The 12,955-nt window shown below is 49.8% G+C and overlaps 1 protein-coding gene across 8 annotated transcripts in view; it reads right to left on the reverse strand.

The window, feature by feature from the left end:
* DAG1 (dystroglycan 1) overlaps positions 1-12,955 on the reverse strand; it is a 52,494-nt gene that overhangs the window by 6,747 nt on the left and 32,792 nt on the right. For 7 of the 8 annotated variants that reach the window (XM_065687693.1, XM_065687687.1, XM_065687689.1 and 4 more), the window contains one exon: positions 9,026-9,430. In XM_065687693.1, coding sequence (XP_065543765.1) covers positions 9,026-9,307 — 282 coding nt within the window. In that variant the 5' untranslated portion in view covers positions 9,308-9,430. Of the gene's footprint in view, positions 1-9,025; positions 9,431-10,086; positions 10,543-12,955 lie in introns of those variants that run through there. The other variant, XM_065687690.1, reaches the window with a different exon arrangement.

The following is a 12,955-nucleotide window of genomic DNA, read 5'->3' on the forward strand; positions in this document are numbered from 1 at the left end:
TCCGTTGCTCAAGAGGAAAAAAATAAGGCTGTCTTTGTTTTCCCATTCTTTGAGATAATTGTAAATAAATGCTTATAGGTTAAAGATTACACAAACCTGGCGGTATACGGAAGGCCATTAAAAAAATTACCTATGTTTGGGGCTTGACATCCATACAGTGGCCTTGCTGCTTTTGAAGACCTTGTTCATAAAGTCCTTTCAGATAGAAATAACAGGCCATGTCTAGGCCAGCTAAGAGCAGTCAGCTCACGAAAGAAGATAGCTCAGTTTGATTTGGGTTTTTGACACTTAGATCTTAAAGCCCTATAGCCAACAAGACAAAGATAAGCAACCGAGCAGTGAGCAAAACCACCGCCTCCAAGGGAATCCAGGCAAAAATCCACGTCTTGCCTACAACAGTGCCCTCTAAATCCTCCAGGTATTTAGTCCTCCTCCTCAGGATGAATCCTTCAAAAAGGAGGCAACAAGTCCTTTGCCAGGAGACAGGTACCATAGGATCCTGCCACAGGTCTCCCTTTGGCACCCACTATGAACACTTCCCAGTCCTGGAGGCATCAGATGGGATCTCCCCAGTCTGTGCTGTCAGACGTTCCACAGGCGGCAGCAGCAGCCAGGGACTCTGCTCCTTCCCGCACCCTTTCGTATCAGTCCTAAAAAGCCCCGAGTGCTGTTGGGCAGGGGTGAGCGTGAACACTCCTACAGCTCTGCCAGATCTCCCACTGCCCCCTTCCCTGCTTGGGTCCAGCTGCTGCTGAGACAGACCCATGCCAGGGATTTCATCTGGAGCATAATTACTGATGACAATTTACTGTACAACAGGCTCTCCTTCAGCATCACCCTAACACACATGGCCGATAATGAAAAATAGCCCTCTCTCCACCTGAACAGAAGGCAGGCTGAACCGTGCTCAAGTTGACCGACCTAACCAGTGTTAAACCAAGTCTGCAGCACTCAGGCTTCTGCAAGCAATTAACCAGCAGGCAGGGAAAAGAAAATGGAAATTCAAATGCAATTCAAATGCAAATATAACTGCAGAGAAAGAGTCAAACCTAAGCTGTTTGCCTAAACCCCAACTTCATCTTAATCCCCTGGCTAATGCAGTAGCACCAGGCAGTTTCATCAGCAGAAGCAACAGGAGGTCTCAGCCCCAAACCAGATACCCTAGGCAGGCAGATTTGGGGCCAAACATCGGTTTCAGATCCCCCCTCCAGTGCTGCTGGAACTACAGGCGCTGCAGTGGTTTGTGGTGCTGGCACCGCTGACCTGGAACCAAGAGAAACAATGAGAACACACAGCCTGCAGGCTCCGAGTCAAGAGGAGGGACTCATTTTGGGAGGCAGGCTCTGCCCATGGGTCCATCAGGTACGGAGTGTGCATTTGGCTACGCCATCCAGACACCACTGCCCCAGGCAAGTCCTGCAGCAGAGGCTGCTGCATCGGGTCAAGGAACACAATGGCTAGAGGCAGGAGCTGGACAACCATCAGACCACAACAGCCATGAGCCTTTAACCCCAAGGAACAGCCCTGACAGGAAAGCTTGTCTGCATGCAACCAGATGATGACGTGAGGAGCCTCTAATCTTACATGCTTTCTTTCCTCAAGTACATCAGAACTGCGTGTATAGGACCACTAGGACATCAGCATGGTCCTTCCCAGATACACAAGGTGCAGAAAACAGTGGTGAAAGGCGGATGGACACCTTTTGGAGTCTTCTGCTCCCAGGGCACTGCTGCAGTGTCACTGCACAGTGGCGTGCTATGGGAAAGCTCAGCCTGAAGAAAGGGAAGTTACATTTACTTGCCACAAGGAGCAGGGAGGAATGGCAGCGCATGCACTTCCCAACAGAGGGGACTGCGGTACCTGCCAGAGCTTTTGGGTATCCTCAGCAGATGGTGGTGTTCGGAGCCACTGCGAGCTTTGGACAAAAGGCGCAGGAACTCGCAGACAAAACCAAGCTGCTCCAGGACATTTCATGCCATGCATCTGCCCTGGAAAGTCTAAAAACAGCCCAGACACTTCACTGGCTTCTAGAAGTACGTCAGCCTTGGTGACCCGAGTCTTCATTACCAGCAGGAGCTCACCACCTCTGCTGAGAGGCTGAAAGCTTTATGGGAACAGCCGGTAATTGGCGCTTCCTTCGAGCACAGGGTGGGTCAGGACAGTTAAACCAACCGCACGCTTCAGCTGGTCTCTGCGAAAGCCCTGCAAAACTCTTCCTGCACATCCCCGTGCACTGAAGCGTTGCCTCAGAAAACTCAAACCTTCCACCTTCAAAAACTGAGATAAGGGAGGATAAGGCTGCAGGATCACAGGTCCTGGCCCTCCAAGTTCAAACTCCAGCCCCTGAAGGACCAGGTGGCAAAGCAGCTGCTCTACTTTCGCACACTTGTGAAAATCTGAAAGAGATGTTCATGTGTCTGCTGTTAATCTGCATTTCCCAGCCATCAACTGGACAAAGTGAAACCTCATGCACGGAAAGCAACCCCTTTCCTTTGGGGATGCCCAAAGGCTCTGCCTGCCTGCCCCGAAAGCAGTACTTGGTCTCAATAACTTCTTCACGATCAGTAAAATGGCTCCACAACGAGGCAGGCTGAGCAGCTATGCCCAGCCCATGCCATCCCTGCATACTCCTACCATGACGGCTTCTTTTCCAGATGCGCCTCTGTGTTTGCTATAAGGACACTATTCAGCGTCCCACACTGCCTGGGCAAGGGAACACAACAGCTGTTTCACTGGGAGGTCACTACAAAACATTGAGTGTCCCAAGAAATCCTCCTTTCATGGGTTCATGCAAGCAGCTTGGAAGGATTTGTTTAGCCTTATTGTTGGAGCGGGAAGGCGCAGCCCGCCTGCGCTGGGGCTGGGGTCAGCATGGGCTGCCCACACCCCGCTTTCCCCCTTGTTCAGGGGGCAGGAAAAGCCTTCAACAGCTTAAATTGAAAGTTCAGCCGGGCTCTTCTTTCAGCGTGACTTTTTATAAGTGAAAGGCCAAGGGGAAGCAAAAATACCACAGAGCAGCGATGCCAAGTGCTGGGGGTTTAGTGCTGCCGCTGCACAGCTAACCAGCCCCAGCAATTTATTCCTGCCATCAGCAGATTGCTGGGAAGCTGGCACTCAAGAGCGTGGCAAGGAAAGGCGAACCGGATCCCACCATCTCACGTCTGCTCCTTTGTGGGATTCTCCTTACCGCTGCATTCCTCAGTCTCCCTGGATGCTCAGAGCAACAACCTGTGAGAGCAGGACAAAACAAGGAACTTCCCAGCCTGTCTGAAAAGCTGGTTTATAATTAGATTGAGTCACATTTTCCACTCCTCCAAACTCAGAGCTTGTTACTAAGCGCTGAAAATGCCAAATTCCCTGACTTGGCCTCGCTGCAGGAAAAAGATAAGCGGCCCCCTCGGCCCCCCAGCAGAAATCTTATCAGCTCATCTTATCACCAAGATTGCAGCATGGCAGCCAAGCAGAGCCCTGCCCAAGTCATCCTTTGCCTGGACCTGTTCCAGACACTGCCATTTATCCCTATGTACTCCCCTGTAAATAGTGCCTGTTGCTGCACCTGATTAATCCAAGAAAACTGGGGACCCCAGGGACGAGGTGAAGTTCAAATGCTTCGACATAGAGAGCTTTTTAAGATACCCAACTTATCTTGTCATCCCACAGCCCCTGAGGAGCACTCTGTGCTTGTCTTCTTCTTTGGACAAATACGTCTTTCATAAAATTCACATTCAGTTCAAACTCTTTGAAATAAGGATCATTGCAAGAGGAAAAGAAATAAAAAATAAAAATCAGTATTTTGTGTCTTTCCTTCCCTGAAGCCGACTGCGTCTTGGCACTGCAGGCTTGTTGCCAGCATCCAGCCCTTTGCTTTGGGGTCAGAGCAAGGCTGAGGCGTGCAGCACAGCCCTAACAGCAGGTACTCCATGTCAGGACTCCTGCAACTCAATCCCTGCGGATCCTGTTCATAAAACAAGGTCCCTGAAGTCTGACAAGAGTAAAGCTGTTCAATAAAAGCCACTTCAACAGACAGCAAATAGAGCAATCACTGGAAAATCCAGTTCCTGCTTAGAAAGTTTAGTGGTGGATTTGGCAGTGCTGGGGTAATGGCTGGACTTGATCTTAAAGGTCTTTTCCAACATAAATAATGCCAATATGCAATGAAAGCAAGAATCTTTTTGCCCAGATTAATATCCAGCGCTCTGATAAACCCACAAGCCCATCACATAGCTGCACTGGGTAAATCAGCTACGTGACTTAATACAGTCTTTCTAATCACTTTTCCACCAGCTATGTTTGCATAAAACAGCAGCTTCTAGGGGCCCCACTATGTGTTTTATCTGTCTTCCCAACAAAGCCCTGCTGAGACCATGTACTTCAAACCCAAACACCAGGAGCCAAGACTTAGTTGTGCTCAGCTGGGAACTCCTCCTTAGCATCAGTTAACAAACCCACAGCAGATCTACCCCATGGGATCCACCCATACCCAACACTACCAGGATGAAGGCAGGCCAGCAGCTTTACATTAGCTTCAAGGAAGACACAGCACATCACCTCTTGCTCAGGGATGTGCCTTGGGAAGCACTGTGCACCAGGAGTTTCTTTTCTTCCAGCATACTTTTAGACCCACTTTTAAACAGAAGTCATCAAATTGCTTGTCTTTATGAACCCTGGGCACTTGCACTTAGGATGCTGGATTGTGCAAGGGCTCAAGTATCTTGTGGGTACACTCATATTTATTAGAGGTAACTGGATTTATCCCTGCATCCTAAGGGAAAGAAGCAGGACTTGCCACAGCAATGCCAGTTGGTGACTGTATTTAATACTGAGACCCAAGTGCAGTGCCTGGTGCTTCTGGAGTGGCATTTGAAGCCCAGATTTATTCCATTCATTGCACCCAGCTTAGAGAAACACCATCACAGCCTCTATAGCCCATGGCTCAGAGTGAGAAAGCTTTTCTCACAGGCTTGGAGACACCAGATGCTTTCTATGGCAGTTTGCACACCAAGTCAGAGAAGCATCCTGCAGGATGAAGGTGGACACCACATAAATGCCTTCCTTTGTGTGTTTTGTCTTTCATGGATCAAGGTCGGTGTGTCAGCTTTCCCAGTGTGTGGCAGTGTACATCACTGGTGGGATGAGGGGAGGAGGGCCATGTTTACTCCAAAGCCACCATCCCAAATGCCGACAGAGGTGCTATCAGTGCTAGTGCCACTGTCCTCACCTGGGCAGCAATAGGCTAGGTTTTCATACAAATAAAATGGGACAACCTTTGAGACAGGATTAGCAGACCTCATGGAGACCATGGTCAGCACTGTAAAATCAACCATCACACATACCTTGCCTAATGTCCACTTCTGGGACCTCAACAACTGGAAGCAGAAACTACAGACCCGGCTATTTCAGCTGATGGCAAGATGTCTGAGCAAAGCAAGGCAGCCATGGAAAAGCAAACGACTGTAGGATGTATCAAACAAGGTTATTTATAGAAGAGGAAATGAAGTTTTGATGCCTTTACAGGAGGCTCTGGTAAACTTTCATCTGGAGTATTTTGCATAGCTGTGGTCATGCAACGTAAGAAAAATAAACTCAAGCTGGAAGAGGTGCAGAAGACAGCTGCAAAGATGAGGAGAGGAAAAGAAAGCTTATTTTATGAAAAAGGATGAAGAGGCTGGCTTGCTTTACCTAATAAAATCAACACAGAGGAATATGCCTGTCCCTTATAAATACAAAAAGGAAGTAAATATTATGAAGGTAGAACTGATTTAAGCTAAAGGGCAGCACATATAAATATTTCTAACCATCTCTAAATTTAGGCTAGAAGCTGCATTTTTTAATCAGAACAGACAAATTCCAGAGCAGCTTCAAACGGAAGTGGCAGCAACAGGAAATCCACCTGGTCTTTGGCCTGAGCATGATGTTCTTCCACAACAGGACACAGCTGAGAGGTAACAGGTCAGACTCCACACAGCTTTCAGTGGAAATAGGGAAAACACATTGTCAGGCCAGTGATGACTGTTTGTGGTGAGGGTGCCACCACCAACGGCCATGGTTATCCTGCTCCCAGGATAACTAGGAGCTAGTGGGAACATGCATTCCCTTGTACTACCTGTCTGCATGGTGAAGGGGTTGGACCATATGTGGAGACTGGATGGTTTAACCCAATTCTTGTAAAATGCCAAGGTTTTGGTGCCCGATGGTGCTGTTAACCCTTTTGGGAAGACACAGCAAAGAGTTTTCATTTCCAAGATACCTTCAGACACCAGAAGAGCAATCCTGCAGTGAGAAGCCTTACCGTATGTAGTGAGGAAGCTAGAGGACAGCATCTGGACTGAACTGCCATCAAATTCAACAGCTGAAATACCTGCAGGCTGCAGCCAGCCTTCAAAGGACACATTGAGTCCTGAGAGAGGACTCATCTGGGAAGACAAGGCACATGGGAAGGGGATTTCTAACGGCCAGTAAGTTACAATGGCCACAAAGCTGTGCCAGCAGCTGGCTCTGAGCAATATGGAAATGAGACTCCAAAATTAAGACACAAGGTAGTTTTTAACTTCTCTGTGTATCTGCCTTTGCGTCCTAGAATAGACTTGGTTTTGTACTTATCTCATCTGTCCTCCAGCAGCACTGCTCCCAGGAGCACATACCTGGTTCACACAGAGCCCTCCAGCATGTGCAGGAGTGCGTGCCTGCGGGGCACTCCTCCGGACGCCTGGCGTTGTTTCCATCCCACAGCCAAGGCTGCAGAGAAAAGTATTTTTTCTACAGCCAGCTGGAATCTGCTAACAAGCATGGAAAGGATCTGAGAAGCAGCTTCAAGGTGATCTCCACAGCAATACAAACCGAGCCTAGAAATAATCAGTGGGAACTCTCTGAAAAGGAAGCCATCACACCTTCTTCAGGCTTCAGATGGGAGTTTGGGGACATCAGCTTTAAAAAGAGAATTAATGAAATTATAGCCTATTTCTCTGATACTTAAGGGGACTAAGTGTAGGCAACCACATCATCACACTGTGAACTCTGACCTGCTATTTCATCTCAAAGGGCACAGCCCTTATTCTTTCTCTTTAGAATAGAGAATCAATTAGCAAGATCCAGAACTATTAAGCTTTTACTGCTCCAGCTGAGAAATGCAGGGCAGCCTGAGAAAAAGACCAGAGCCATTTGTCCTGAAACTGTCCAGTAAAACAAAAATGCACCCCAGCACCCAGAATTGCCTACGCAGTTCTTGCTAGCCAGGAATCAAATCCCCCTAACAAAGGTCAGCTGTACTCAGCAGCCAACACGCATCCCCTGCAAGGAAGAGACCTTCCAGATACACCACCTAAGGCTGCTCAGAGTGCCCCAGAGCCTGCTGCTCTTTTAAAATCAATTTCAAGGTGAACAGATGCAACACACACTTGGTCAAGCCCACGGACAAGCATGAAAATCACTCCCAGTGTTTGCTGAGCTATGCACATCCAGCAACTGTTGGGGACTGCTCCAACCCAGTCCATTTGAGGCTCTTCAGGCATCTGCTGGTGTTAGCAAGCACGCCTCAACACCAAAGTGGCAAAGGGATTGTTGGAAGCAACAAGGTGGGGTGGAAATCATCTATCAGGATTTTCCTGCAGCTACTGGAGCTATCAAAGATAGCCAGAAAAAGAGACAAGAGGAAGCTGCGGTGTTATACAAACACTGAACATTATTCTCACCATCAAAGTAGCTATTAGACAACACCAGGACAAGCCACTCTGATGCAAAATCCCAAACCAGAGTTACCATTTCTGTAACACAAGATCCTGGGTGACTGCACCTGTCTGTAGCACTGGACTCTTGCAGCCCAGTGCTATAGTGGTGCCCCATGCTCAGAGCACAGGCGGTGTCAGAGCAGGGCAGGCACCGCTGCCCCTGTCCGTGCCTCCTTGGCTGCAGTCAATAAATGTCACGGTCTTTGCTGTAGAACTGGCCCATTCCCTGCTCCAACCCCACGAGCCAGGGGCTCACCCACCACGTTCCTCCTCCCCATCTGCCTGCCTGCCAACAGCAGATGCATTCCTCAGATTTATCTGCCTACCACTGGCACATCGTGGCCCCGGCTCCCTCGCTGGAGCCAGTGGGATCACGTAGCTGGATTGAGAACTGCGTGACGGTACGCAGAGCTAAAACAAACCCGCCTTCAAGGAGAAGCTGAGATTTCAGGCTCTCTCCTGACTTGCTCTTCATCTCCCTCTCATCTTCTCAGACACACCAGAAGGCTGCTTTTTTAGAATGTTTTCTAAAAACGGATTTTTGAAACTGTTTTTCAGTTTTGCTCTTTGGAAAAAATAAAAAAATCCTGAGATTGAAATATAATTTTTTTATTTTTTAACCCAGGATTTTATGAACACCACACAATCCAAGCAAGCAGATGCTGAGAAGCTGTCTTCTCAGCACCTTCCCAAGAAAGGACTGAAGATAAGCAATGTGTTCAGCAGTGCCTACCCTCCTCTGGGCTATTCCAACACTTTCTTGCCCTTAGGACTGATTCCCAAACTCAGTTTTTAAGTGTCTGCAGTGCCAGCAGTACAAGGGTATGTCAGATAAAGAGAGCAGCTCCTATTCTTCCCAAGAGGACTTAGGGACGAGGTCAGGAGAGACTGTGTCAAAGGCAGCCCACAGCCCCACTGGCAGAACAAGGTCTATTTGTCTAGCAGTGTTTTGTTACCACAGCAAAGCAAACTCCCTGAGCCTCAGAGCTGCAGTCCCAGGAATTGTGTGGCTCCCTAGATCCTGAGGCAACATCTCCTTATGAATGTGCCCATCGTTCCAGGGGCAGAGCTGTCTCACAGTTTAAATACAGCCAACAAACTGATCAGTCATCCCTGAGAAATCTCCTCTCATTATAGAGGAAAGGAACTTTGCAGTGAGGTGAAGAGTTTAAATCCTTCTTCCATAGTCCTACAAAACCTTAAGGCTGCTTCACAGCAACCCTCATGACCCAGTGGGGTGATCAGCTTGACTCCTGCAAGAACATAACTGAAAACAAGCCTCGTGGAATGGGATTTCTCACCTGGACAATTTCTCCATTGGAAGCAATTAAATCTGTGGGAATGGAGACTCTGAAGAAGCGTCCCACCACGGCAGAGCTGTCTGGTATGCCCACCACAGCCGGCACAGTCTCCCGGAGGTCCGAGAGCACGGAGTGCATGGAGGCCTCCAGCTGGTTTTCCCAGTCCCGAACCACTTCTGCTGGCTCGCTGGGCCAGTGGCAGTGAGCAGAGGCCGCCAGCAGCAGCACAGGGAGCCAAGTCCTCCCCAGGAAAGGGGGCTGCAGGAGGCATCCAACAGTCATTCTTGCCGGCGGCCTTGGCAGTGCTCCAGCCGGAAAGGGGTCCACAGGGATCTGCAGGCACCGCAGCGCAGGCAGGGATCCACTGGTTCTTCACAGAAGCCTCATCCTAGGAGTCCTGGGAACCTGGTTAAACATAGAAAACCCAGTCAGCACATTCATGACGATAACCACAGACAGACCCCTCCTTGCAGCGGACAGAGGGATACCTGCTGCGCTACCCTCTTCTGTTCAGCTTTTTTATTTAGATGGACAGTTACCACAACTGTTAAAGGGAGCAAAAGCTTCTCAACTCCTCTTCTGACCTACAGCACCTCTAAAGAAACAAGATCCTCCTGCTTATCACGCAGCACACAACCATGTTTCTCCTGCTCTGGAGCCACAGCATCCCAATATATCCACAGGTAAGGAGATGGGACAGATAAAACCGAAGCCAAAACAGTGGTAATAGGTGACCCTTAAAGGCAAGCTGAAATCAGGCCAGGGCATCAGTAACCGCCAGTTACATGCCAGCAACCCCCTATTAAGGTCCCAAGAAACCTCTGGTACTCCAAAGCTGCCATCTTGACAGCTTGATGCACAACAGACACTTCTGCTTCTCTGACCCACGAGCCGGGCTTTCAAGCCACGTATCCTTTTAGTTCCAGCTTCTGGTATTAGTGTGTTTAGATTTGATCTGGGGGCCAACAATACACACCCCAAAGTCAGGCTCGAGTAAGCCATGCACACAGTGTCCCACACTGCTACCTGCCATCCAGCTCCCTCCTGCTTGCACAGCTCACCCAGGAAACATCTCCAGCTCTCCCTCACTATTCTTCTTTCACTTCCTCAGTTGCTTCTTCCTCCAGACTGGGTCCAGCTGCAGCATGAAGGAGTCACGGATCTGTACACACCCCAGGTTCCTCTTCAAAGCCTGTCTGCAGGAGAGACTGCACGACAGACGCATGGACCAAGACGGTGCTGTTCAGCCCCCAGGAGCACACAGGACCGGGCTCCTGGGGCCAGGCACTCTCTGTGTCTTGAACCAACTCCTTTATTCCCAGACTGAGAGAGTCTGACTCCCAACTCCCAGGGCAAACCCAGCCCAACTTCTGAACACTGGCTCCCAGTCCTCTGGGCACAGCTCTGATTGATTTTAGCTGCTTCCTGCTGCATTGTGTGATGCGCATCAGGCTGTCCCAAGAGACCCTGGAGACAGGGTGGGAAGGGAAATCCCATTACTGCTTCTTGCCCTCGCAGACCTCCAAGGGCAGCACACAAGCAAGACCAGCCAACTCACTGTGCTGTGGCCTTTACTGCCCACCCTAGGCTTGTAGAAGTAGGCAGAGAGCCTGTCCATGCAGGCAACCAAAGCCAAGGTTACCACAGGAATAACACAAGAGGTAAAATTTGGTTGTTCACCCTAGAACCTACACTCTAGAGAAGCTGAGAGGTAGCATGTAAAGACCAGCACATCCTCACCCCTTGATGGAACTTTTCACCATAAATCACTCATGCAGATGGGGCTGACACCTCCCATACCAAGGTAATAGGTCCAGCAAGTACAGTCACAAGTAGCAGAGGGCTGCGGGTAGCAGAAATTATGAGCTGAATGCAATAACCAATGGCTACAGCATCTATGAGGCAGATACTGAATCTGACAGTTGTGGAAAACCTGTCCTGATTGAAAGGCAAAAGACACAGCAGAGACAGAAGAACATTGCTGGAAACCACAAGACAGGAGGGCGGCTGGTGTGAGAACCCAGCACCAGAGGAAAGCACACTCTTGTACTCCTATCCCAATCAGTTCAGGCAGCTGGAAGGGCACCAGATGAAGCAACAGGGCCAGGCTCTTCCCAAAGAGCATGTGGTGATCTTCACCCGGAGTGAGGCGCCTGAGCTGCTTCTCCAGAAGCCCCAGTTCCTACAGGACACGTCTCTCCTACCAGCTCCCTGCATGGTCAGAGGACCCAACACAAACCAGCTGTTTTTGGAGGAACCTAGAGGCACCTCAGTGTGACTCAACACAACAAGCTGTGTGAATGAGCTACAGAGATGGAGCAGACATCGGCAAGAGGTGCTGAGGAGGCCACTGAGCACCACAGCAGGAAACTGGGGGATGCTCATCCCTGCAGAGTGCCTTAAAAAGCAGAAAGAAGAACCACCTTCACCCTCCATGGAGCCTGGGATATGGACACCGCAGCGATGATGCCTTCCTTGTTCATGAGCTACTTCTGTAGCCCGCTCACTGGGAAGCCCTGCTGCGTGAGGAACTAGAAAGCAACCCCAGCAAGTACAGGCAGGATCAGAGACTTGCAGACAGGGGAGGAATGTGGCAGCAGCAGAACCCAACAGCTCCATGGCTGCTGTGGGGCAGAGATGCTATCAGCATGGAAACACGGCTGCCTCTCACAGCTGCGATGAGCCTCCACATCTGAGTGGAGGAGAAACACCCAGACACACGGTGTACAACCACAGAGAGCTGTAAAAACACCTGGAGAGGTTCAGCACCACGGCTTCAGGCCAGCCCTTGCCCCAGGCTGTCAGCGGAGCTCGTGCATGAGCACGGTGCAGCTCTGTGTTGCTTGGCCAAATGATGTGATCTGGCCTGTGGCGTTTTTCTTGGATGGAGCATTTGGGCAGAAAGGAGCTGGTTCTCGATATCTGTGGCGAGCAGGGGAGGAAGATGAAGTCATCACACATTTCAGAAACAATTATCTGAGCAGGCAACAAACACTGCCTGTCTGATACGCACCCCTCAGCCAAGGAACTCAAGATCTCGTGTGACACTTGCAGGTCACACAAATTCAGATTTTCATTTTAGGGGAACTACAGGAGAACAGTCTCTGCATATGCAAGTGGAACACACAGGAGGTGTAGGAGGAATTCAGGAGCTGATAACAAAATACCAACAGGAGCCGAGAACAAACTTGCACCACCAAAAAAATCTCTTAACGCAGCTCCACCTCACCAAACAATCGACAGAAGCTGAAACAGTGCCAGACTCTCACACTGAGTGCTAAGGAGGAAAGGCAGGGTGGTACAGCTCTACAGATAGCTGGAACAAGGTACTGCCCTGCAGTGCTGAGGTCCACGTGGACTGTTGCTTCAAGGCAGAATGCTTTTTGGGATAGAAGGTCCTCTGCCTAAGCCAGTGGTCCGGCCTAAGCAGCACGTCCACCAGGCACAGCACTGCAGGTCTCAATGCAGCTGCAGAACAGAGCAAGAGCTACCTGCAGTGAAGCTTTAACAAGCACTGGGACCTGTGTGGTGCCTCTGTCAAGTTGAAGAGCCCACGCTATTTCCTGTGAGACTACCATGGGCGAACCCCAGACTCGCTTGTGTAAGACATCATGCCAGTTGTATGTGGAAAAGGTCAGTGTTCTGAGTCACGGTCCGTGCCCAGTGAGTGGCGCAGAGCTGCAGCTCTGCGGGAGCAAAAATCTCAACACCTCACACAGTTTCCCACAATCTCAACAACAGGGCCAAATCCCAAACGCAGATGGCAGTCAGCAGGTGGTCTTCTACTGATCTCTGAGAAGCATCAGGCCATAGGGCCAACTGGCTTAGCACTTTCAAGCTACAAGGGAAAGCTAGAAAACCCCAGCTTCACTTCATGACACAGTGCTCCTTCCAGCAGGATCTGTACTGCCCAGTTCTGCAGAACACACA

The sequence above is a fragment of the Lathamus discolor genome, chromosome 7 (genome assembly GCF_037157495.1).
Source record: "Lathamus discolor isolate bLatDis1 chromosome 7, bLatDis1.hap1, whole genome shotgun sequence".
Classification (NCBI taxonomy): Eukaryota; Metazoa; Chordata; class Aves; order Psittaciformes; family Psittacidae; genus Lathamus; species Lathamus discolor.